Genomic DNA, 27,367 nt, shown 5'->3' with positions numbered 1-27,367 from the left:
GATTTCCTTGACAGTGTAAGGATGCATCTCACAAACGAATAACCAAGGGTGATTAGCGGGTTCTTGCCTACCAGACTAGGACTATGTTAAAAGCACATGGGAGGGATCCCTGGGTGGTGCAGCGGTTTGGCGCCTGCCTTTGGCCCAGGGCGAGATCTTGAAGACCCGGGATCGAATCCCACGTCGGGCTCCCGGTGCATGGAGCCTGCTTCTCCCTCTTCCTGTGTCTCTGCCTCTCTCTCTCTCTGTGACTATCATAAATAAATAAAAATTAAAAAACAAAAAAACCAGCCTAACCTATCTTCCAAAATGGCTTTATCAGAAAAAAAAAAAAAAAAAAAGCACATGGGAGGCCAATTTTACTTAGATAAGATAGAAGACATCCTTGTATCTTACAGAAATTCACTTAAAAATCTTTTCATTTTAGGGGCACCTGGGTGGCTCAGTTGGTTAAATGTCTGACTCTTGATTTCAGCTCAGGTCATGATCTCAGTCCAGAGATGAAGCTCCACCTCATACTGGACTCCATGCAGAACACAGAGTCTGCTTAAGATTCTCTCTTTTGGGGATCCCTGGGTGGCTCAGCGGTTGAGTGTCTGCCTTTGGCCCAGGGTGTGATCCTGGAGACCCAGGATCAAGTCCCACATTGGGCTCCCTGCATGGAGCCTGCTTCTCCCTCTGCCTGTGTCTCTGCCTCTCTCTCTGTGTCTCTCATGAATAAATAAAATCTTTAAAATAAAAAAAAAAAAGATTCTCTTTCTCCTTCTCTGCCCCCCCCCCCCACTTTGTTTGTATGCTCACACTCTCCCTCTCTTTAAAAAAAAAAAAATTTGAATTTGGGGGCACCTGGGTGACTCAGTTGTGAGATCCAGACCTGCAATGGGTTCTGAAGTGGGTTTAGAGCTTGCTTAAGATTCTCCCTCTCTCCCTCTGTCCCTCCACACCTCTCTCCCTCTCTTAAACACACACACACACACACACACACACATATATATAAACCTTTAAACATATATAAATCTTTTCATTTCTCCCCTCCCCTACCACATAACAATCCAGTGGAGAGAGAAAAATGAATCATGGTATTAAGTACTAAACTGAACTTCAAATCTGTGTACTTTCTTGCACATTAAGATTATTATAAATGATTCTGTGGTTGAATTTATATGATTTTTTTTTAATTCAGAGTTTGCTAAATTCCATTTTAAAAGTTTGCTTTTGGGACGCCTGGGTGGCTCAGCAATTCAGCACCTCCCTTCAGCCCAGGGCATGATCCTGGAGTCCAGGGATCAAGTCCCACATCGGGCTCCCTGCTTTTCCCTCTGTCTCTTTCTCTGTGTCTCTCCTGAATAAGTAAATAAAATCTTAAAAAAAAAAAAAAAAGGAGTCTTTGGAGCTCTTCTAGTCCACTAAAAAAAAAAAAAAAAAAAGCTTGCTTTCAAGCAACATATTTTTAAATGAAATCTTAAAAATATATTTTAAGATACTAAGATACTACAATTTAATCTACTTTCTGACAAAACTAGTGTTGAAGATCAGATTTTGCTTCAGTTGATAGACCCACTAACAGCTTACCTTCTATCTTTGCTTAGACTAAAGAAAGGGTTCTCAGTCTACTAAGATAGTGAGCCCAGTAATTCTTTGTACAAGAGAAGGTTCTGTGTATCACCTCTACCCATTAGATGCCAGTAGCACTCCAGCTATCCCCATGTGATAAGTAAAATTATCTCTAGACATTGCCAAATATCCTCTGAGAAGCAAAATTACCCCATGATTGAGAACCGCAACACTAATGGTACCCATAAGAAGAGATAAAAATCTTTGAATTCCGGGAAATAATAAATATTTAAGGAATAAATTTAACTATTATAACACCACTAGGAAAATTAGAACCCTATCACCCAAACTCATATAAAGAAAGAGCCACAAAAAAAAAAAAAAAAAAAAAATTACCTAATGTCTTCCTTCAAACAGCAAGAGGAAACTGAATAGACAAAACTATAAGATCTTTCATAGAGCTGTGGTGTTCTTGACTTTGCAAATGCACTGTGGCACAAATAGGTCTACTTGCCTCTCTTCTCGTAATTTTCGCACTCGTTCAGCCCTTTCTCGTTTCTCTTGTTCTTCAAGAGCACGCTGTTCTGTTATATCCCTTTGGATGCGTTCATTTAAGGTATCAAAGTCTCTTGCAATGATATGTAGCAGCCAGTAAAGACCTTTTTTAATGGACTTGTCAATTTTCTTTCCATAGCCCAAGACTGCTGAACAAGGTTCCTGAAAAACAGCAATTTATTTGACTTAAAGATTAAAATTAAAATTAAAATTAAAAGTTCTCCACAAAAATCTGTTCATAAACTATTGAGTATAACTACTGGCAAATCAAAACTAACTCATTAAGTTAATGATATGAAGCATCTGCTCATTTAACTTATAAAACACACCTTTGAAATGATCATTAAACTAACATTAATACACATATGTTGAAATATTTTAAGGATTCTATCTGTAAGCTATGAGACACATTGTGAGAAGTCGAAAGTGCCAATTATAATTTTAAACTCAAGAGAAGACAAAATTGTACTGCCAGAAGAAAAATAACCCTACTTATTAAAAACACCAGAAAAGTTTTAACTCCTTATACCAGGGAATTTATAGCATCTTTTAAGATTAATGGCCTTGCTGCCATCTTCAGAAACTAGAATGAATGACTGAATCCTCTGCCCACCTTTCTTAAGATTACAGGATAACTTTCCTGATAACGATTTTTCAAAACTCATTATAACCTCTCCTATGCTTCAATTTTCTATCTATACTTTACTATTCTACAAAATTTGTAGCATGACATATTTGTATAACTTACAGGTCCTATCAGTAATATCTTAAACAAAAAGCAAAGCTAAGGTCTATGAAATCATGAAAGTTTAGGGGAGTAACAACTAAATAGAAAACAAATGTTATAGTATTAAATAAAATTATTGTAAAACACTAATAAATTATTTTGTTAGCCGTCTGCCACCTAATTGCCTGCTACCTCTATAAAAACTAAGTTATGCTGACATATCTCGTAGGGTAAAAAAACAGCAAAAACTTACTATTTGACATAGGCACTTGTGCTCATTGACTAATTTTTCCAGAGATAGGCATTCAATCACATCAGCTTCTCCTAAAGCCCCTTCCTTGTCTTGTTTATTTGCCAACCTAAAGAGACATAAATGAAATAGTTTTATAGCAAATACATAATCATAAATCCACTTAAAAATATTTTGGTCATGTTCTTCTTATTCCAAAGATTTAAGCCTGATTACAGAACCTACTAGTTCAAGAGTACTACAGTATTGGGGCGCCTGGGTGCCTCAGTGCCTCAGTTGGCTACACGACTGCCTCCAGCTCAGGTCATGAGCCCCATATCAGGCTCCCTGCTTAGCAAGGAGTTTGCCTCTCTCTTCCCCTCTGCCCCTCCCGCCACCCCCACTCGTGCTCTCTCTTTCAAGCAGCCCGGGTGGCCCAGTGATTTAGCGCCACCTTCAGCCCAGGGCATGATCCTGGAGACCCGGGGTCAAGTCCCACGTCAGGCTCCCTGCATGGAGCCTGCTTCTCCCTCTGCCTGTGTCTCTGCCTCTCTCTCTTTGTGCTTCTCTCAAAGCAGCACCAGGCTTTTTTTAAAAAGTAGTAAATCTTAAAATTACCCTGGAAAAATTTATTTATTCTCATGAATAAATAAATCTTTAAAAAAATATATTGTATCTATTTCATCGCTTTTTCTTGATGTATTACTGCTAAAATAAGTTTGAAAGAACTGGCCTATAAAAGCAAAATCCACTTAACAGAAGTGTCAACAGGCCAACAAGAAATGCTCCACAGAGGAAAAGTGGATTGCAGCCCTCAGTTCCAACTTCACATCAATTATGTCCTTATCTTCTTAAAATGCAAACTGTATCATGTTTTGAACACCCAGATAGTCATACTGAGTCTGTAATATTTGAGCTCATCTGTATTTTCAGTGTGTCAATGTGTCCACATAAATGTGCAACTTACTGGGGAGGTGGGGGTCACTTAATTTACCTGGCATAGCATTGGGCATAAGGGCATAGAAACCATGATACTCAGGTACAAATTGGGAAAAAATAAAATGAAAAACCAAAATAAGCTATTGAAAAAATAGGAATTACTACAAAATAACAATGTTTGCTATCAGGTGTCAGAGATCAAAAGTTTAATGAAACGCTGTCTTGGTCAGGGTTTGATAGACATTCTAGAGGCAAATATATATTATTTAATAAATATATAGAACAATAAATCTAATGAAACCTTATCACCTACCTTTAAAAATTATCAACATTATGCCATTCTTGCTCATCTACATAACCTTTACTTTCCTTGACCAGTGAAGTTATTTCACCCCTAAATTTTAAAATATTACCATATTTATTAAAAATAATACCACTATCACACCTAAAAAAATTAACATTTCTTCATCTTTTTTATAAGGTTATGTCTAAATTCAGATCCAAACAAGATACACAATACACTGTATTCATTTAAATCTTTTTAATACTGTCCCCAGTCCCAACACTTACACCCCTGCGACACAACTACCACTGCTACTTCTTTTCCTTCCATGACATTTATTTGAAAACAAAACGAGTCCTATTTCTATAGAATGTTCTGTGTTTAGGATTCAACTCCCTCCCTTATGAGGTCAATTTAACATGCATACCAAAAATTTCCTAGATCTGTAGTTAGATGCACATCTGTAGATGTGACATCTGCATTTAGATGTACAGGCTGGATGAGATTCAAGCTGAAATCTTGATGAGCATATTTCACAGATGGTGCTGATACTGAAAAGGCATAGAATATCTAGTTATACAACATTTAGTGATTTTAAAAACGGATCAGTGGACTGGGCTGGAGTCAGCTTGATTCATCCAAAATACAGTTCCTCAGAACCTTTCTTTCATTGAATGATTTTAATAGCCTTTAATGACCTTTGTTTTTTTTTTTTTTTTTTTTTTACTTTATGATAGTCGATCGAGAGAGAGAGAGAGAGAGAGAGGCAGAGACATAGGCAGAGGGAGAAGCAGGCTCCTTGCACTGGGAGCCTGATGTGGGATTCGATCCCGGGTCTCCAGGATCGCGCCCTGGGCCAAAGGCAGGCGCCAAACCGCTGCGCCATCCAGGGATCCCCTAATGCCCTTTGTTTAACTTCATTATTTTATAAGAGATTATAAAATCATGATTCTTCTAATTCTATCTTCCCTCTGAATTTATTAGCTGGATTTTGCTGGGGGAAAAAAAAGTAAGCTTTCAACAACTACTCAGTAACTCTTACTTAAATACAATTCAGATGAAAGTCAACATAAATGTTTGATCCTTTCATTTCCTAGTTTTCATAAGAATGAATTGGTGTCCTATCAACTTCCGAACGTGATCAAGTTGCTTTCTTTGGTTTGTGGGGGGATATCATTATGAACTCATGGATTTTAAAAATGTATTTGGGGATCCCTGGGTGGCGCAGTGGTTTAGCGCCTGCCTTTGGCCCAGGGCGCCATCCTGGAGACCCGGGATCGAATCCCACGTCGGGTTCCCGGTGCATGGAGCCTGCTTCTCCCTCTGCCTGTGTCTCTGCCTCTCTCTCTGTGTGTGTCTCTATGAATAAATAAATAAAAATCTTGAAAAAAATAAAGTTTAAAAAAAAAGAATTACTTTAAAAAAAAGAATCAATATAATATTGATAATCAATCAATATTATTATTGAAAAGGATTCTAAATACAGGTCAAGATCTCTTTGTGGTTATTTTTGTCTCTAAGATTTAGCCCACAAAAGATGCATGGGTCAGGGCACCTGGGGGGCTCAGTGGTTGAGTGTCTGTCTTTGACTCAGGTCCTGATCCTGGGGTTCTGAGGTAGAGAGTCCCATTTCCGGCTCCCCAGAGGGAGCCAGCTTCTCTCTATGCCTGTGTCTCTGCCTCTCTGTCTCTCATGAATAAATAAATAAAATCTTTTTTTAAAAAAAGATGCATGAAAAAAAAAAAAAGATGCATGGGTCAAAATATTTGGCTTTAATATTACTTGGAATAATCCCTCTCTATGTGGCTATCCCGCCATCTAGATATGTACCCAAGTTCTTTAGTTTCAGACTTCTTTTGCCTTTTAGAGATAGTTTTTATTATTTTAAGATTTCATTTTTAAAATGTTCATAGGGTTCCAAATTCAAAACTACAAAAATAAGGGACAATCAGACAATATTTTCCATCTCTGTCCTTTTTCCTCTCTCTATTCTTTCCATTCTCCTTAAGGTAACTATTTTTATTGGTTTTAGTTTTTCCTCCCACTATTCCTTTTTGAAAATATAAACATGTATATGGGGGAAAAGGTAGCTTTTAAAAAAATATTTTATTTATTTATTCATGAGAGAGAGAGAGAGAGAGAGAGAGAGGCAGAGACACAGGTAGAGGGAGAAGCAGACTCTGCAGGGAGCCCGATGTAGGACTCGATCCCAGGACCCAGGAATCACTCCCTGAGCCAAAGGCAGATGCTCAACAACTGAGCCACCCTGGCATCCCGAAAAGGTATCTTAAAGTACACAATTTGGCACTATAGAAATTCACTGCTATTGACTGGTGGTGGGGAGGGGTATTTGTGTGTATCTCTACCCTCTACTTCTTTCTCCAAAGCTAGTACAGTATAACCTTGTGCAGCACCAGGCTTTTTTTAAAAAGTAGTAAATCCTAAAATTACCCTGGAGCAGTACAGAGAAATCTTTTTAATTATTATATTCTTTATTAATGAGCAAAATGGTCTGTTTCTGTTTATTCAGCCAGGCCTACACTGAAGGACTTTTGGGCTGTATCCAAGTGATTTGTTTTCACAAGGAGTGCCGTGAAGAGTAAGTGTGTGAAGGAGTTATTTATTATTTGGGGAACATATTCCAGGAAGTGGGACTACTAAGTCAAAGAATAAATGCAAATGTTATTTTGCTAGATATTATAGCAATGTCCCTCCTCTTACCCTCAAATCACAACAACTCAGGCAGCAAAAAAGGAAAGGTAAGGAAATTTATTTATTTATTTATTTATTTTTTATTTTTATTTTTTTAAAGGAAATTTAGTAGCGTGAGAGAAATCTCATTTCTAATACTTTCTATAAATATTTCACTCTGGTAAAATTTTATTTTGAATTGTTATACTGATATTACACATAGTATCACAGATTGCTGCACAACTTCAGTTTTTCTACACTGAAACTATGTAAATAACTTATTTTAAAGTGAAAATAGCAGATGTAGGTAAAAAGAAAAGGGTGGAAGGTTTAAAGACAAGCTCTTTTCTGGCTGTCGTAGTACTGAAATTCAATGATTTCATGGGTTAAGCCTTTGGGATTTCCTACAATAAAATAGAATTCAATCATTTTAAAGTAAATGGAAAAAATTTCCATTTTTATTTATTCCAAATTCTGTATATTTAGCAAGTTTTGATATCTAAAGAAAACAAAGTAACTTCTGTTTAAATACAGACCGTCCTTTTGTGACTCGTGTATTTTATATAGAATACAGAATCAGAAATACAGAGACTGTGCCAAATACTCTATGTAAGCAGTTTAACAAGGACTTCCTGTTACCAGCTAGCTCCAATGAAAATGATCTTCCTTTAATCTAAAGAATGGGAGGCTAACAGGCAAAACCGGATTCTCCAGGTGTGAAGTAAGCAATTTGTTCTCTCATTTGATACTAACAGCAAAAGGACAACTGTATGTCTAACTTACTTGACTTCATTATTTGGCTTTCAATTACATTAACTATATGAAAAACCATACAGAAATTAGCCTGTGAACCATAACACAGAGGCTTAAATGATTTGATTGAAACGTTACAGACGATACTCAGTCTTTCTCTTAAGGGCAGGACCTCAACACCGCAGGTGGAAAGCAACAAAAAGAACAAGACAAAGGTAAATAAACTACTCTTTTTTTGTACTTTTCCATGCAAGACATCCAAAGACTGGATTGTGTGATATTTAAAAATAACTACGTAGATAATTAAAGTTACTGGTTTGCTCAGATTTGGACAGGTAGCTGATCTGTTCATTTATACTGCTAATATATTGAATAAGATTTGGGTTTAGAGCTCTTAGAAATAATCCACTGTACCAAAAATCAACTTTTTATTTTAATTCCTTTAAAAAATAAGTTTTCATTTTGGAAACACGAAAAAGTCAGATTTTCTAAACACAAAATTCTTTCTTTTGTAGGCTGACTATAAATTAGTCATATTGTGCTTGCTTTAGAGAATACTTTTACATTTAACTGTGAAAAACTTAGGCTTAAATTTGACAAACGTGTAATTTTTAAGTTAAAATAATTTTCTATAAGGTCTTAATTTCTTCACTGCTGTTTCCAAAAATATTTTAAACTGGAAAAAATTAGAAAATAACTTTGGGGGCAGCCCGGGTGGCTCAGAGGTTTAGCGCCGCCTTCAGCCCAGGGCCTGATCCTGGAGACCGGGGATCGAGTCCCACATCGGGTTCTCTGCATGGAGCCTGCTTCTCCCTCTCCTATGTCTCTGCCTCTCTCTCTCTCTCTCTCTCTCTCTCTCTCTGTGTGTGTCTCTCATGAATAAATAAATAAAATCTTAAAAAAAAAGGAAAATAACTTTGTTGTAAAAGGACTACAGTAAAAATATCAAAATACATTTTTAATGTTTCAATATATTGAAATTATAAAACTCAATATAAATATATTTAATAGTTTAAAAAATTTAAGTCAGCATTATTTAAATGTAACATATATATATATATATATATATGTAGGTCTAATACTTTGAAAATTAAGCAATATATGTGATGCTTATAAAATTTATTTATTTTTTGCTATTTCTCCAGTTATTTTATAATTCCTACAATGTTAGAACTTAATAAATAATCCATTTTCAATCAAAATCATAATGACTTTTTAAAACGTTTCAAGGGTGGACTTGAAAGTTGGCTATGATACACCTACAACATATCTCCATGGTTATGTAGTTTTACATTTAATATAAAAGTCATTTCATGTATATACCACTTAATCAGATAAGTTAGAATTCAGAATTATACAAGGGTCTTAAATATTTAAACAAAATGGTCTTATTGTTACATTAAGCAAGTAAATTTTAACAACTTATTAACAATAAATAGAATGGAAAAAAAACACTGAAAGATTGCATTACAAAAAACATCAGATAATTTAAGCTTTGAAAGAATATGTGCAATTTGCCAATTTTTTTTAAAAGTTTGTTTTCCATATTTAAGTAGCCAAAGGTGGATTTTCCAATACCAGCTGCCTTCACCTTGAACTAAGAAAATGTCTACAAGTTGTCTTCATTCATAAAAGCAAAAGAACATTCCATTTTATGTTGTATAAAAACTGGTTACATTTATTAAAATATTGTATTTAATATAGTAACTGTAGAAAGAAATGCCTTGCTAAAAAAAACAAAAAAAAATCTATATATCTGTATCTATCCCAGGGCATATTTCTTAAAGCATGAGGTAATTTTATTCATATTTCTATTTTTGGGAATATCCCCTGTTTGTAATAGGGTAGAGAAAGTTTGAGTCATACAAGGTTTACTTTTCTATTTCCTAGAACAAATTGTCAAAGTCGATTACTATATTTATAATAGTCTTCTAACTTTCGTTTTGCAAATGCCATGTTTAAGCTTGAAGATGGTTATTAATATAGTACAATTCAAAACTGTACAATATAGTAAGCTAAATATGCTGAAAGATGGTTCATATTTGGATAGAACTCTTCCAACCTAAGAAAAATAAATGTAAGGTACAGAAAAGATTACATATGATGGTGATCTCATCAATTTCACTTAGTCTAAGCTGTTATACTTTCTGGCTTCATGAACTCTGTCTCTTCTAACTTTCAAATTCTAATAAGCTTAGATGTCTCACTTTGCCTAATATTCTGCTTCATGAAGCTAGAAGATCAAGCAGCCAAGGTAGAAATAGTTATGCACATAGTTACAAGCATGTAGCTACTAGAAAATGCCATTTCTATGTAACATGTAAGTGCACCTTACATGTACATATGCTAAGGATTTAAGGAACATTCTGAATTAGTTAACTTTGTAAAGATAATCACCCATGACTTTCAGTCCAGATCCACAAGATATTCCCCCCTCTTATATAGAGTATTTGATATAATCTTAAGGGAAAAAAGACAAAATTTTAAACTGCACTGTTAGATTTGAAGAACAGGAAATTTCCAGATGTCAGAATTGAAAAGGGAACACAATCATAGTCAAAATGGAAAGTGGGAATTAAAGCAAACTCCACACAAATACTTTATCTTAGAGGTTGTGGGTTAGAATGTGTGCATAGACTAAAACTGGGCTTCCTACCTGAAGTAGTGAACTAGAAAAAAATAGAATATAGTCCATATACAGATACAGGAAAACCTGTTGGTTTGTCTAAGATTACAGCAGGAAGGGAGGTGTCCACTGGGGCTATATAAAAATCACTAGAAAAAAAAATCAGACTCATATGTATGTTATGTGGGCTACAGAAATCACTAGAGAAACATCAAGCCCATACTTCTACTACCTGGGATAAATTGGGAAAGCTCCCAAGGGGCCTGGTAGTACCAAACACAAAGAATAGGTTTATATATATATATGGCAGAGCACTCAGAGCATCCACATATATAATTACCCACTAGAGACAAACTACTGACAAAGTTCACAAAAGAGGGATACCTGGGTGGCTCAGCAGTTTGGCGCCTGCCTTTGGCCCAGGGCATGATCCCAGGGTCCTGGGATCAAGTCCCGCAACCAGCTTCCTTCATGGAGCCTGCTTCTCCCTCTGCTTGTGTGTCTGCCTCTCTCTCTGTGTCTCTCATGAATAAATAAATAAAATCTTTAAATATATATATAGAGAGAGGATATTTTCAGTTCAATTGAAGAGGTTTTTTTTTTTTTTTTTTAAATTTATGATAGGCACACAGTGAGAGAGAGAAGCAGGCTCCATGCACCGGGAGCCCGACATGGGATTCGATCCGGTCTCCAGGATCGCGCCCTGGGCCAAAGGCAGGCGCCAAACTGCTGCACTACCCAGGGATCCCAATTGAAGAGTTTTAGAATGAGTTAGTAATGCACATGCACAAAATGAGGCAATTGAAAAACTTCGATAATTAGTGTCTTCAAGAGAAATTTTAGAAGGTACATAGTCCTTGGTCAATGTGGTAGTTACATGGATGTGTGAAAAATCATTATCTTAAACATTTTTATTTTGGGCATTTTCTATATACACGTAGATACTTCAATGAAAAACTTTCTTAAAGTGAAAATACACATTTCCTAGCTCTATCCACTGAAAAGACCTAGAAACAATGAAAAAAATTATCTGAGGAAGGAAATATGACCACAGTACCTTATGTGACTCTGGCATATGTAACATTTGAACTACGAAAATGCGTAGTTATGGTAATGTAAACACAGAATACTGACTAACCAAAAATTATGGTTAACTATATTGAGAGAGGGAAAATTGAAGAAAGGCTCGGGGTTTAAGAAAAAGTTAAATTCATATCTGTCATAGCAGAGATTCAATATAATATTTAAAATTGAAAAAGCAGAAACACCTACATAAGCAAATTACCTAGAAATAGAAAGTTTAAAAGCAACATACAGCTAAGAAGCTGAAAATTACTGCCATTGGGAGTGGGAAACTGGAAATGAGATGTGGTGGGGCAGGCAGGGGTCAGCAGTTTATAAGCCTTGAAGTGACTTGACTTCTTAAACTGTCTATATGTGTTAATTTGAGGAAAATAAAAGTCATATTTAAAAGTCAATGTAAAAAAAGAAAAAGTTTGCAACTACATCAAAAGCGACATGAGGGATCCCTGGGTGGCGCAGCGGTTTGGCGCCTGCCTTTGGCCCAGGGCGCGATCCTGGAGACCCGGGATCGAGTCCCACGTCAGGCTCCCGGTGCATGGAGCCTGCTTCTCCCTCTGCCTGTGTCTCTGCCTCTCTCTCTCTCTCTCTCTCTCTCTCTCTCTCTGTGAGACTATCATAAATAAATAAAAATTTATAAAAAAAAAAAAAAGCGACATGATATCTTAAACACTTTGGGGAAGAATTTATTTTCAGCATCAGTAAGTTAATACCAGAGAGAGCATACAGAGGAGGAAGTAATAAATAACACTAAAACAAACAAAGAGCAGTAGGGAGCTATTCAAGATAAATCATTAAGCTAACTGACTTTTGCATCAACCTCCCTCTTCACTGGAAAGATGGTTGTCTTTAGCAGAGGTATATATAGTAAATTATGAGTGGTAATTTCACTTTCACAAAGTTGCCAGATGAGGAATTGTTTCTACAACCACTTCCCAATGCTTTTGAGTGTTTTAAAATATCTATACCAACATAATCATCAGATATTTAATAAAATACTGAATACAAAAGAGCATATAGATTATCCCAGCTTTATGTAATATATATATATATATATATATATTCTGGGAAATTTTATATATCTTATGCTGAGAAAAGCACTGGTCTAACAGCCAGGAAATCTGGCATTATTTAACCACTACTACTACTAACAAGCTCTGGATAAGACATTTAACTCCTCTGATTCTCAATTTCCCATAAGAAAAATGCAGAAATTAATTACCTTATAGGGATTCTTTCTGGAATTCCATTCATTGGCTTGGCACCCCATCTCCTACACCCCAGATAGTATCCCTTGGCTGTCTTCTCAACATTAGGTCTCACAGCTCAAATAGCTCCTTAGAGAAGTCTTGCTTAACTGATATATCAAGATCCAAAATGGTCTCATTTATGTTTGTCTACTGTCCCAAATCCAGAGTGTAAATTATTCAGAGACAGATATTATTTAATAAATACTACAGCATTTAAAATTTTGCATATAGTAAGCCTCAATAATTATCTGACAAAATACCAATCCTTTAAAACTAAAGGAGTATTATTAGGACACTGGCTTAACTTTTTGCGCAAAACAGGCCTCTACATGCTCGACTGGGTCATCGTCCAGGAATCTTGAACACCTCCAGTGATGGCAAGCTTATTAACTCATTAGCAGTTCATTCCACCTTGGGACAATTCTACTGTTTGAAAAGTCTTTATATTAAATCAAACCTCTCTCCATGTGATTTCCACCCATCGTCTTTGGACTAACGCCAAGTAAGTCATATCCCTCTAGTACATACAGACCTATACATTCCAGAAACCAGCTGTAGACATTCCCTATATCTCCTTTGCAGGATAAGTATTTGTATTCCTTCCAATGATTCTCTTTGTATTACAGTCTTCCAATCTCATCCTTCCATGACAATTTGGAAATTCCCAATTTATGTATTTTCATCTCAAAACATCAGAGCCTAACACAGCCCTTTTTCCATCTGCTTTGACTGGCCCAGAGTCATCTAGCCTACTGTTATTTTTCTTAGTCAATCTAGACATGACACTATTTTTCATGAAAGCATGATTATGTTGTAGAAAGCTCAGAATCAACTAAATCTCCAGTAATTTTCATAAGTACTGCTATGAACACAGGATCTCCCATTTTATAGATGTAAAGGTGTTTTCTAAGCTAGCTGCAATATTTTACATCTGTCCTGGTTAAACATAATTTTGTTACTTTTAGTATACAGTCCTGTGTTATTTTAATCTTTGAATACCAACACTGGTTGATTTTTCTCTGGCTTATACTAATACTATATGTGATTCGATGCATTATTTCTAACTCCCCAACAGCTTCTTATCTGCAAAAATATCATGAAAGGTATTATTAAGTGCCTTTCTAAAGTCAAGATGCACCGTGAAAATATTAACATAGATTGCCTTTTTCAATATATTTTTTATTTAAATTCCAGTTAGTTAACATACAGTGTAACATTATTTCCAGGTGTACAATATAGTGATTCAAAACTTCCATACACCCAGGGCTCATTATAGCAAGTGCCCTCCTTAAGCCTCATCACCTATTTAACCCATCCCCCCACCCTCCCTCCCTGTGGTAATCATCAGTTTGTTCTCTATAGTTAAGAGTCTGTTTCTTAGGGAACCCTGGGTGGCACAGCGGTTTGGCGTCTGCCTTTGGCCCAGGGCACGATCCTGGAGACCCGGGATCGAATCCCATGTCGGGCTCCCGGTGCATGGAGCCTGCTTCTCCCTCTGCCTGTGTCTCTGCCTCTCTCTCTCTTTGTGACTATCATAAAAAAAAAAAAAGAGTCTGTTTCTTTTTTTTTTTTTTTTTTTTTTTTTAAAAATGCTTTAAATCACTCCTCAAGTTTTATTTTGTTAATTTTTTTAAATTTATTTATGATAGTCACAGAGAGAGAGAGAGAGAGAGAGAGAGAGGGGCAGAGACACAGGCAGAGGGAGAAGCAGGCTCCATGCACCGGGAGCCTGATGTGGGATTCGATCCCGGGTCTCCAGGATCGCGCCCTGGGCCAAAGGCAGGCGCCAAACCGCTGCGCCACCCAGGGATCCCAAAGAGTCTGTTTCTTAGTTTGCCTCTCCCACTCTCTTTCTTTTCCTCCTTTACTCATTTGTTTTGTTTCTTAAATTCCACATAGGAGTGAAATCATATGGTACTTGTCTTTCTTAGTCTGACTTATTTTGCTCAGTGTAATATACTTTAGCTCCATCCATGTCATTGCAAATGGCAAGATTACATTCCCTTTTGTGGCCAAGTAACATTCCATTGTATATATACACACCACCTCTTCCTTATCCACTCATTGGTCCATGGACACCTAGGCTGTTTCTATAACACGGACGTAGATGTGGCTGCTACAAACATTGGGGCACGTGTAACTCTCTGAATGCCTAGTAGTACAATTGCTGGATCATAGGGCAGCTCTATTTTTAACTCTTTGAGGAACCTCTATACTCTTTTCCACAGTGGCTTCACCAGTTTGCATCCCTATTTATTACCTTCATTTTATATACATATGCATATCATTATATATGTATATAAATCACTATTTATAAATTATGTACACCAAATTTAATCCTGTGGATAACTACCAACACAGGATATAATGTCAATATTATGAGCACCCCAAAACAAGACTTTATATATTCTCATGTTTGAAAAAAAAAATAGCACTTAATATGAATGTACATAAATTTTGTTCTAAGTCTGGATATCTCTACAAAGGAATGAATGCTAAGAATGGGAAACGAGCATAATCAAACCAAGAATATGTTTTCATATGTATATAATGGATAAAAAAAAAAGCTATGTCAAATAATGTGTTAATCCATCTAGAAAGAAGCCTCAGAAATTTTAAAATAAATTCCACATTTTCTATATTATTTCAAGTGCTCAAATAGAATCTGCCATCACTGTACTGATTTTAACTGAATTACACATATTTAGCAAAATGAGTTTAACATTACACAGACCAAACTAACTGGGAACAGTATCTTTAGTAGTAAGGGCATTTTCAGAGTGCCCTTTTACTTCTAAAACTTGACTATATGGTCAAATCTTCCATTCTAACATATATTCTCTGTATGCACAAAAATCTATTATGTGACAATATTATGACACTAAAGTACTTATTTGGGGGCAACGGGATCTCTATCACTGCTTTCTCAGCTACTTCACTCAACCAAAAAGGATTCACAGTAGTCCCACAAAGATGCATAATAACTTATAAATTATTTTACATTACTTTTCCTATTCAGTTATTTTTATGAGGAAGTTCTTAATGATTTTTCTAATTTTTCAACCTCTTTTCAGAAAACTAGGAGGATTTTCCCTGGAAGACACACATAGCTATGTGAAGCCAACTGCTACTGAGGGAAAAATGCCAAATTTTTATTTGTTTGACTCAATCATTTTTGCTTCTTAAGAGGAAAGGGAAGATGAAAGATCGACTTCAAGAACTAAAGCAACGAACAAAGGAAATCGAACTCTCTAAAGACAGGCATGTGTCAGCTATAGAAGCAGAAGAACAAGGAGTGTTTTTGCAGCAAGCTGTTATTTATGAAAGAGAGCCTGTAGCTGAGAGACACCTGCATGAGATCCAAAAACTACAGGAGAGTATTAACAATTTGACAGATGATGTTCAAAAATTTGGGCAGCAACAGAGAAGTCTGTTGGCTTCAATGAGAAGGTTTAGTCTACTTAAGAGAGAGTCTAGCATTACAAAGGAGATAAAAATCCAAGCAGAACACATTAATAGAGGTTTGGATGATTTAGTAAAAGAAGTTAAAAAGTCAGAGGCTGAAAATGGTCCATCATCAGTGGTGACAAGGATACTGAAATCTCAGCATGCTGCTATGTTCCGCCAATTTCAGCAAACCATGTTTACATACAATGATACAATAGCAGCAAAGCAAGAGAAGTGCAAGACATTTATTTTCCGTCAGCTTGAGGTTGCTGGAAAAGAAGTGCCTGAAGAAGAAGTAAATGATATGCTTTATCAAGGAAAATGGGAAGTTTTTAATGAAAGCTTACTTACAGAAATCACTATTACTAAAGCACAACTCTCAGAGATAGAACAGAGACACAAGGAACTTGTTAATTTGGAGAACCAAATAAAGGACTTAAGGGACCTTTTCATTCAGATATCTCTTTTAGTAGAGGAACAAGGAGAAAGCATCAACAATATTGAAATGATGGTGAACGGTACAAAAGAATACGTTAATACTACTAAAGAGAAATTTGGACTAGCTGTAAAATACAAAAAAAGAAATCCTTGTAAGGTATTGTGCTGTTGGTGTTGTCCATGCTGTAGTTCAAAATAAAGAGGCTATTTTAGACATTTTCCAGTTTTAGGATGAAGATATCCTACGTTTCAGTGTTTTCCTTCATTTTATAGATCCATTCACACAACTTTCATCACAACGAAGTCATAATTATCCTCTTTAGTCCTTACCTGCTAGAACAGAAACTTTTGAAGTCAGTGACAAAACAAGCCTTCACTTATTAAACTAAAAACAGTATAGTTAACTTTAAACTCATGGATTAACTATTGAAAATGAAATCAATGATCATATTTCTGTTCAACTATCAAGCGCTAGTATGTATTTTTGTAACTTTATGCCTTAGTAAGATGAGTATCAGTGACAACTGCTTAAACAGTCCTTCTGGATTGTTTGAGAGTATTTGAGAGTTTTTTAGTAGTTAAGAGGTATATATAACAAGACCTCTGAGTGCTGTATTAAAGCAAAATCAAACCAGAAGCTCTGTCAAATCTTTTATGCTCAGATAGGTCAGTTAACTCAGTGGCCAACATACCTTGGGAAATTCTAACCATGTACTCAATGAAGAATCTGTTTGGTAACTGGGAGCTGAATCTAGCTTAAGGCCTAAGAAAGTAAGGCACTGTTTTCCTGAACATGGCTCCCTTCAGTACACTCTGTTACAAGTCAAGAAGTTTGGCAAATAATGTAGAAAATAAAGGTAACTGCATTCTCCAAAGTTTCTCCATCACTTTACCACATAAGCTGAGCACTGCACTATGGGCTGGGGATAGAGTTTGAACTCACAGAGGGATAGAGATTTGGAATTCACATTTTAGTGGACAAAGCAGGTAACTAACAAATATAAATATTAGATAATATTAAGTTCTCAGTAGAAACTTAAAACAAGGCGTTGAGACACAGATGGTTGGAGTGGCTTCTTTTGGTTGGGTGGTCAGTGAGGGTCTCTCTGAAAGGTAATAGTAAATGAAGATCTGAATGATTAAGACAAGTAAAAGTATATCCCAGGTATAGAAAACAGTTACAAAGACCTTGAGGATGACATAACTTATTCTGCTTAAAGAAAAGTGAGTAACACATCTGTATCATGGTAAGGGAAGAGTAACAAGGTAAGAGATAAAGTTAAGAAAGGTCAGCAGGGGGGATCCCTGGGTGGCGCAGCGGTTTGGCGCCTGCCTTTGGCCCAGGGCGCGATCCTGAAGACCCAGGATCGAATCCCACATCGGGCTCCCGGTGCATGGAGCCTGCTTCTCCCTCTGCCTGTGTCTCTGCCTCTCTCTCTCTCTCTCTGTGACTATCATAAATAAATAAAAATTAAAAAAAGAAAAAAGAAAGGTCAGCAGGGGCTAGATTGAAGCTTTTGTAAGCCACATAAGTTCAAACTTTACAGCAAGTTTAATCAATGCAAAGCCTTCAGACTGTTTTGGCTGAAAATAGTGTTATACAATTTATATTTGAGAAAAATCAATCTGTCCACTGTATGTGGGTTAGAATGGGTTTGGGGCAGATGAGTAGAGGACAAGTATGCAGGTATAGAAAATAATCAGGTTAATACAGTAAGCCCAGTAAAAGAGGTGGAAGCATGGACTAGAATGGGAGTAGAGGTGGTGGTGGTGACAGTACTAATACTCAGGATTAATAAAATATGTATTACATCTCAGCATTGTTCTAATGATTTTACATTTTTACCAACAAAAACACTGAGCTACAGCAAGGTTAAGTAACCTGTTCCAAGTCACAGAAACTGTGAGGATCAGAATTTGAACCAGGCAGTCTGATTCTAGAAGCAGTTCTTTACTACATACTATACAACTAGTGATGAAAGAAAAAAAAATTAGACTAGCTTATGATAGATTTAAGAACTCGAATCTATAGGATACTGACTGGATGAGGATGTCATCAAGAAAAAGAGATAAGGGTTTCAGAATTGGGGGTAAAAGGGAAATCTAGAATCCTATTTTGGCCAAGAAAACATGAGATTACTATAAAAGGCCCAAGTGGAGATTTCTAAGATATTAGCTGTGTCAGCAGGAGCTCTTGGAAGAGGTAAGGGCTAGAAATATAGATTTGGGTCATTTGAATAAACAATATTTAAGGTCAGGTGATGTTAGAATGAAGTCACCCAAGAAGTTTGTAGATGTAAAAAACCAGATGCCCAGAAAAGAGGCTGGAGTACCCAAAATTTCCTCCTAAAGCAAGAGTTAATAAAGGAAATTGAGAAAAAGCCATCAATGAAGTAGAAGGAAAACCAAAAAAGCATGCTGCAATGTTGTGTTAAAAGAACAATGTTGAGGGAAAGGTGAACTTGAGCACAGCACACTGATGAATGGATTTGGCAACGTGGAGACAGTTTGTTGACTGCAACATGAGCAGTTTCAAGGAACGGTAGGTATCTAAGCACAAGTGGAGTATGTGGAAGAAAGAAGGTCGCATGAAAAAGTATAGCAGCTGCTATAAACTATTCTCTCCAGCCATGTGAATAGAGGACTATAAAAAGGAACTACCTGCTGAAGAGGAATGCAGAGTCAAAAGATTCCATAATAGTTGGCAAGACTATCCCACTAACGGGAATGATCCAGAGAGCCAAAGTCTTGATATAAGAAAGGGAAGGAATTATATGCAAAAGTAGGAAGGGCTGGGACCTATAGTACAGATGAAGAAGCTGGCCTTACAGAGGAGCTGAAGCACGTTTTCCAAGTACTAGGAGAGAAGGCAACATTCAGGAAGAAAAGCTGATAAGGATAGTTCAGCAAAAATGTGATCCTAAATGAGAGAACTCTCATGTAATAGTTTCTATTTCCTAAAGAACTGAGACCACATAATTGACTGAAAGCATGATGAAATTAAAGGACAGCACAAATATATATATCTACTAACACTATAAAATAATTTCTAAATTATAAAATATAAGGAGATTAACGAGCTTTCTACTTTGTCAATTATCAAGTATTATTGGAGAAAAATGTTTCACATGTGTCAGCTCCAAATGTATAAAGAACTTTATAAAAAAAAAAAAAAAGATGAATTTAAAACCACTGACAAACTCTCCATCTAATCAGCTGGTGATAAATTTCTTCTGTCCCTTCTAAAGTTGTACTATTTCCTTTAACCTGGTACCTTACTGACGCCTGTTTATAACTGTTCCTAATTATTTATCATGGAAACTGAGAATATTAAGTATTATTTAATATTCACTAACATAATTTTGTCCAGGTGGCTTTGTAAAATAGCAATTTTCTATTAGCATTTATATCTGTACATAGTGCTTTTATTTATTTATTTTTGTACATAGTGCTTCTAAAGCAAGACTTAAGCACAGAAAGATTTATAACAAGTAATACATCACATGTATCACATATAATTTTCATTGTTACATTTTAAAACCAATTAGAATGACCCTGGGGCCCCTGGTTGGCTGGATAAATCAGTGGAGCATATGACTCTTGATCTTGGGATTGTAAATTCAAGCCCTATGTTGGGTATAATGATTACTTAAAAATAAAATCTTAAAAAAAAAAAAAGAGGGGTGGCTGGCTGGCTCAGTCTGCCTTTGGCTCAGGTCATGATCTGAGAGTCCTGGGATCAAGCCCCATGTCAGGCTCCTTCTCCCTTTGCCCCTCTCCCCTGCTCATGTGCACTCACTCTATCTCAGATAAATAAAATCTTAAAACAAAACAAAAAAACCCCCAACTAAAGCAACAAAAACAACAGGATACTTAATTAGTTGAACATTTTGTAAATACTTTATTCACACACTCAATAGGTACTAAAAAGTAATTTTTTTCCTTAAAATTACTACCTTAAAGAGAAAAAATTATTAAGCATTAGAGGTATGATATTAGGAAATCTGGTAAAATTAATATGAGCACTTATTTGGGCTTATATTCTCACCTCCTAAATTATGTCATTTTCTGTAATCAGAAGCTTCATGTGGCCTGAATTCATACGATGACACACTTTAAAACTGGCTCTCCTAATCCATCTCCATCCAGGCACAGTGTATCAACAACAATAACTATTCATATCCATCATCACATTACAGAACACTACTAAGTGCTGCACTGGCTGCTATAAATACATCATTTGAAATTCACATGACAACACTAAAATCCTTATTTACAAATGGGGACATGAAAGCTCAGAGAGAGCAAGGAAGCTACCCAAGGCCTGTCTGACTCCAAAGCCCGCGCTTTCCCCTATACTAGTAGTTCTCAACTTTTGCTGTGCATCACAATGATCTGGAGAACCTGTGAAAAAAGCCCATTCCCTGCTCCACTCTCAGAAAGCTAAAAGGTGTGGGTGGATGCTGATGCAGATGGATCCCAGAAAACATCTTGCTAACAACACTACCAGCAGGTTTCTTTTTGTTATACTGTTTTTAAATAAAGTGTGTTCCTGTGGAGAAGGGAATGATGGGAACTTCTGAAGGTTCCTTAAGCATCAATTACCTAGGAAGTCAACCAGCTGAGGAGCTTCATTATAAACTAGAGCTGCCAAGAGTGAAGCTGGATGCCAGGAGACACAAAAGGAAGGCTTTGGTAAGGAAGTTTGGAGGTGAGTCAACAATATGAATAAGGTGGATGAAGATGACAGTTTGGTTAAGATTCACTGTGAAAAGAAGGGAAATCTTAAAAATAGTCCATTAAAGGACTCACCACCTATATCTAGGGATCAAGGGATTAAGGAACATAGGTAGTCCATACTTGCACACTTACGAGTTTCTAGCAAACTATAAAGGACTTAGGTTCTCCTATTTATTATTTAAAGGTCTAACTTGGTAAAAGTGCATTTTCCTCAAATTTTTATGACAGTATTAGAGTAACCTGTAACCTTAATTAGCTTCTAAGCACTTATAATAAAGAATATGACTCAAAGAAAATTGTAAACTAACATTTTCCTATAATACTATCTAGAAAAAAGTTGGCTCAAGTAGGCATATAAAGTCTGGAAACAAAAATCTTCTATTGGAAAAGTAATAATAAAACCCTGGTTATTGTTCCTCCTAATATGGAAACTCACTGTCATGGTTTCTAACCTTTTTGGTCATGAAATCCTTTAGGAATTTGATGAGCTAGGATCTGTTCCCACAGAAAAGTGCACATGCACTCAGGATTGTGTATGTGATCTCAGAGGGTCCTGGGAGGCCATCATAGAACAAAGACCTCTGCGTCAAAAAAATATTTTTTATTGAAATGTTCCTAACACCTAGTAAGATCATAACAGAGATACGGTTTTCTTCCCTGAATAAAACTCCTCTATATTTATTACTTTTGCTGCAAAGCATCTAATGTACAATGTTTGGCCAAGAGATAGGTCATATAGCTCCACAGGAAAACAGACAGTATGTAATGAGGAAGTGGCATCATTCCAAAAGTTCAAATGTGCTAACACAAGGAGAATTGTTATTGTCCTGGGAGGAAATTTTAGCCTCGGATCTCGAGTTATCCCAGTTTTAAGTATTAGAGGAGTTTTAACCATAAAAAAGGAAAGCTTCAGCTCAGTTTTTTCCAGAGGCATCAACAAATAGTGCCTTGTATTATTTATGAAAAACTTCTATGGGCTTAGTACTGGAAGGGGAGTGGGGGTAGGTAAAATAGGTACAAGGGATTAAGAGGTAAACTTCCAGCTGTAAAATAAGTCATGGGAAGGAAAAGAACAGCATAGACATAGAGTCAGTAATATCGTAATAACTGTATGGTGACAGATGGTAACTACACTTAACATGATGAGCATTTTGTAATATATGCATAATTGTTGAATCACTATGTTATGCACCTGAAACTAATAGTATATGTCAACTATATTTCAACTAAGCAAGAAATTAGGGATTATGTTGATTCCAGTGCTATTGATATAATTGCAAAAGTTGTTTTTCTATTGGAAAAGTCTTTATCTGTCCGGAGTAAATAATTTTGTTTTTTTTTTTAATTAATTTATAAATTGTTAAAGCAATAGTATAGGAGGGTACATGAGGGCAGATAATATAATTCAAACCTTAATCAGAACATAAATTAATCCCTATTGTAGCTATGAGAGTAAAAGGAACACTTTCTAGGTAAATAAACAGGTTAACATGATTACAGAGCAGAAATCTGAATAACATCTCTTTAATTACTTGTACTTTTTTACTAAAATGGATTCTTACAATAGTAAGAATATAGTATGGTTCACGTAATTATAAGCTGAATACAAAAGGAGAATTACAAAATTTTCCAGCTACTTTTAGTATAGAAGAGACAGTTGACCACCAAGTCCAAAGTAGTAGAGTGACTTTCCAGGGTCATAAATTCACACCAACTTGCAGAATCCAGGTTCCAGACTCTCCATCTTCTCTCTAAACCATGATTTTTCAACTTTTCACCACTATTTCAGAGATTTTAATCAAAATATTACGCTCATTAAGTAGTAAATGCTATAGAACTGTAAAACAGAATTTCTGAGCTAATAAAACACAGAGGCCTAGTGATGTTCTATGATTCTGACCTTTCAAGAGAACCCTCAAGTCTGTGACGTAAAGTGAATTTGTTGTGTCTTCATTGTAGTGACACATGCTGTCAGGCTCGTGTGCAAGGACAAGACAGGCAGACCCAGAGATGGCCCAGGTCCTGCTGCTGTAGTCATCTAACTTCGTTGCCCATAGCATGAATGAATCCCAGTTCCATCAATCTGTAGTTTTGTGATTATAAACAATGTTCTAATTTTTAAGGTTTATTTCTGTTGAAGGACTGAATCTTCTCAGAGGTTTTATACTGTTCACTGTTCATAATTAGAAGGTGGGAAGAAAAAGCTATCTAGATATATTTAAGATTTTACTTATTTAATTGAAAGAGAGTGAGCATGAGCAGGGGGAGGGGCAGGGGGAGAGGGAGCCTGAGCAGGGGGCCCAATACGGGGCTCAATCCAGGGACCCCAGGATCATGACCTGAGCGAAAGGCAGCCACTGAACTGACTGAGCCATCCAGGAGCCCCGAAAATTATCTAGGTATTGAAGTGAGTTGTGGGGTTTTGTGGATCCTAAATCAGCTAGTTAAGGCTCACACAGGGATGAAGAGAAGAAATTAGATGCTGTCATTGAATTTTGCCCATGATAGGTCCAGATGTTTGTGGGCTGGAAGGAAGCTGCTAAGTGCAACAAGGAGCACTGTAGCCTGCCTCCTAATTCAGGTACCCTCCATCGACATTTCCACAACACACTAGGCCCGAGCACTGAGCTTAGCAGGGTTCTGCCGGAGGCCCTTCCCACTTACTACCTAGTGCAGTATTCTTTGGCATACCTCTTATGTGCCAGGGCAGGATCAGTTACACAGAATTTCTCATCTGCATGGAGCAGTGAAGGCAACCTGAAGGGACTGGAAGCAGATGAACTGTAAAATGACTAAATGTGTACTCTAAAAGGAGCTCTCATACTCTTAATATATTCTTGAATTCTTTCACTTGTTAAAGCAGGTACCAGTTTTGTAAAACATCAGATTTCTTTGGTGAAATACCGAATTTTATAAATTTGAAAAACATCAAATAAAGAAAAAGGCTCCTAGTAGCAATGTAGAGGAGAGCTTGGAGGATGGGCAAGACTGCAGGGAGCCTGCTTAGGAGACTGCTGATACTAGGAACATAGGGGAGAAGTATAAAGGGGACCAGAGAGAAGGAGAGACTCAAACAATATCAGGACAGTAACATAATAAGAGAAATTACTTGTAAATCAGAGAGAAATAGGTAAATAGGAGAATTTCCAAATATGAGTTTTGGATAGGTATTTAAGAGGGATTTAGAAACATAAAAAATAAGTGGGGTAGAAGGTCCCTGGCTGGTTCAGTCAGAAGAGCATGTGACTGTAGATCTCAGGGTCACAAGAGCTTATTTAAAAACCAACAAATAAATATATGTATATTTTAAAAAATAAAGATGGGATATGAAATTTTATATATTATATGCAACTGTATACATTACAAATTTTACAAAAATATGCAAAGGAAATTCATCAAAATGTTAGCAGTGGTTGGCTCTGCATGGTCGGTCAACATTTTGGGATCCCTGGGTGGCGCAGCGGTTTGGCGCCTGCCTTTGGCCCAGGGCGCGATCCTGGAGACCCGGGATCGAATCCCACATCGGGCTCCCGGTGCATGGAGCCTGCTTCTCCCTCTGCCTGTGTCTCTGCCTCTCTCTCTCTCTCTGTGTGTGTGACTATCATAAATAAATAAAAATTAAAAAAAAAAAAAAATTAAAAAAAAAAAAACATTTTTTAACTCACTCTTCCCCTATGTGTACTAAATTTATTAAAAATGTGCATTTTGTACATTTTGTAAATTTTCAAAGCACATTCATTTCAAAAGCAGTTTACCTTTATTAATAAAGATCTTCTGGTTGTAAAATTCCCCTAGAAAAAACTGGTCAAATGACAAACCATTCTATATCTCACAAGCATGAGAGCATCCATTATTAACTCTCATGTCTTTGCGAGATCTCACCATGAAATTATAATGGTGAAACAATCCCCTATAATGGTGAAAATTTTCAGAATTTTTTTCCTCACTATTCTAAAGATCTACTAGCTGAGGGAGGTGAGAGAACTGAAAGCAGGTCTCTTGATGACCATTATTTGATCACTTGGTGATCAACTAACTATAGTCAGTTACGAACTGCATGCTCCTGCCTCAGGGCTTTTCCACATACATCTGCATGACTGCCTCTCTCCCCTCAAGTGTCATCTCCTCAATAAGACTTACTATGATCATCCTAATTATGACATACCCGTCATAGCACCACTATAGGATCCTAGATCTTTTACCTGCATTTTTCAATATATTTATCACCTAATTTACCACATAACTATTTATTACATTTATGTGTGTATCACCCCCTAGAATGTTAAGCTTCTGAGGTCATACATGGATTTAAATTGTTTTTGTTCCCAAATGTATCCCCATCACCAGAACAATGCCTAGCACATAGTGGATGTGCAACAAATATTTGGGGAATTAACACATGCATGAATGAATAAATGAAAGAATAAATATTAGGTTAAAAAATGAACACACAATTACTTTACACATGAGCATCAGTCATCTCAATCTTTACCACTTTTTACTTTAGAAGTCACTAATTCTTTGCTTAAATGTGTAGAGACTATTTTAGCCTACGGGGTTCAACACAGTTCATTCTTCATATAAATATCTATTAAACTTTCCTTCAGATTCAATAAAGGTGAGAACTGATTACACAAATCAAATAACTTCATTAATTGGTGAATAATTAAGCCATATAACCTGTATAAATAAATGATGCCATGAAGTCTTACTTTGTGTAATCAGATCTTCCAAACTATTTTGTTTAAAAATATTTATTTACACTGAGGACCACTGAGAAACTCTGCTTAAAATTTCTTATTTACCCACATGATTAAGCTGGCTTTTTCTTTTTTTTTTAATCCTCAGAAATGAAACAAGCATGAGGACAAAGGGACAAGAAGGCAAGGGCACACATTCAGCTCACTCTGATTTTAAGAGCAATATAAAGGACTTTCCCTTTTCTATGTCTTAGAGTTACAGCACCATCTGGTGTTTACTATGCAGAAAGGCTGTGAGGGCAGGTGGTGTAAAAGTCCTTTGTCACTTTAAAAAAATGCTTAGGCAGCTAGACAAAATGATATAAGCATATGATTAAGTTGGTAGCAACGCAGATCACATAATCAATTTGGAAATATAGAAATACAAATTTAGAAATCAATGTGGCATTAGAAGAATAAGCCTTTTAAATAATTTCCAAACAAGAATACTCTTTAAGAAAGACAAGACAAAGGCAAAACATCAGTTATTAAGAGGGGAAAAAAAAGTGGAAAAACATTCTAGAACCTTGTTAATAGGCCATTTCAAAATGCAGAGTTTGATAAAAAGTAAATTATCAAATAAAATAGCTTATATTTGAATACCCAGAAGATCTAAGTCTAACTTTTATTCTTAATATACCTCAATTCCTAATCCTTATGGAGAACATAACAGGGCCTCACTATATTAATAATACCAGTTAATCACATTTTATTATATTAGGACGTGACAATTTTAGCTTATTTTGTAACTTAGGTAAATTTCTTTATTGGCTAATGCCACTGCTTCTGTGTTTACAATGACACCAGCATTACTTACACCAATATAGGCTTTCCCGATATCCTAGGATGTCTCAGCACTTCTGACATTGTCTCTTTTGTCTCTTCCATTCTCTCTTCATCACTGGAATCCACAACAAATATTACCCCATAGGCTTCAGCATAATAATTCTTCCAGATTCCCCGAATTCTTTTTCCACCTCCCAAGTCAAAGATGGTGACTTCAAACTTTCCTTGCCTAAGGTCGATTTTGGAAAATCCAACAGTAGGAGCTACATCTTCAGGATACTCTGTTTCAAATGATACAAAAGAAACAAACTTTAGACTTTAAATTAATAACATTAACTTCACAACTTAAATGACAAAAAAGTGTTTTTCATCATAATTTAGCCCTAAATGGAATGTTTATTATTTGCTTACACACTAACCTTTATATCTAAGTATACTGGTTTGGGAGAAGGGTGGATATTATAAAATATCCAACTAAACTTTATGCTCTAAGTAGATAAAAATTTCTGGTTTTTGTTTGTTTTGCACTG

General features: G+C 36.2%; 2 protein-coding genes across 6 annotated transcripts in view; one reads left to right on the top strand and one right to left on the bottom strand.

The window, feature by feature from the left end:
* Positions 1–27,367, bottom strand: part of ARL13B (ADP ribosylation factor like GTPase 13B) — a 64,316-nt gene that overhangs the window by 19,442 nt on the left and 17,507 nt on the right. For all 3 annotated transcript variants that reach the window (XM_038582506.1, XM_038582504.1, XM_038582505.1), the window contains 3 exons: positions 26,869–27,118; positions 3,090–3,195; positions 2,069–2,271 (listed from right to left, as the gene is read on the bottom strand). In XM_038582506.1, coding sequence (XP_038438434.1) covers positions 2,069–2,271; positions 3,090–3,195; positions 26,869–27,118 — 559 coding nt within the window. The remainder of the gene's footprint in view (positions 1–2,068; positions 2,272–3,089; positions 3,196–26,868; positions 27,119–27,367) is intronic.
* Positions 6,900–19,979, top strand: STX19 (syntaxin 19). Of its 3 annotated transcripts, XM_038582508.1 has the most exons (3): positions 7,559–7,946; positions 13,009–13,189; positions 15,762–19,979. In XM_038582508.1, the coding sequence occupies exon 3, from the start codon at positions 15,887–15,889 to the stop codon at positions 16,769–16,771; it is 885 nt and encodes a 294-aa protein (XP_038438436.1). In that variant the 5' UTR covers positions 7,559–7,946; positions 13,009–13,189; positions 15,762–15,886; the 3' UTR covers positions 16,772–19,979. The 3 variants fall into 3 exon arrangements, with proteins under 3 accessions (XP_038438437.1, XP_038438436.1, XP_038438435.1); XM_038582509.1 differs by lacking the exons at positions 7,559–7,946; positions 13,009–13,189 and adding an exon at positions 6,900–7,046; XM_038582507.1 differs by lacking the exon at positions 13,009–13,189 and having other exon boundaries at positions 7,560–7,946.

The sequence above is a fragment of the Canis lupus genome, chromosome 33 (genome assembly GCF_011100685.1).
Source record: "Canis lupus familiaris isolate Mischka breed German Shepherd chromosome 33, alternate assembly UU_Cfam_GSD_1.0, whole genome shotgun sequence".
NCBI lineage: Eukaryota > Metazoa > Chordata > Mammalia > Carnivora > Canidae > Canis > Canis lupus.
The sequence above is the reverse complement of the archived record's forward strand: the minus strand, read 5'-3'. Positions and strand labels throughout refer to the sequence as shown.

Coding starts and splice junctions, on each gene's coding strand:
- STX19 (XM_038582509.1), top strand. CDS start 15,887: ATGAAAGATCGACTTCAAGAACTAAAGCAACGAACAAAGGAAATCGAA.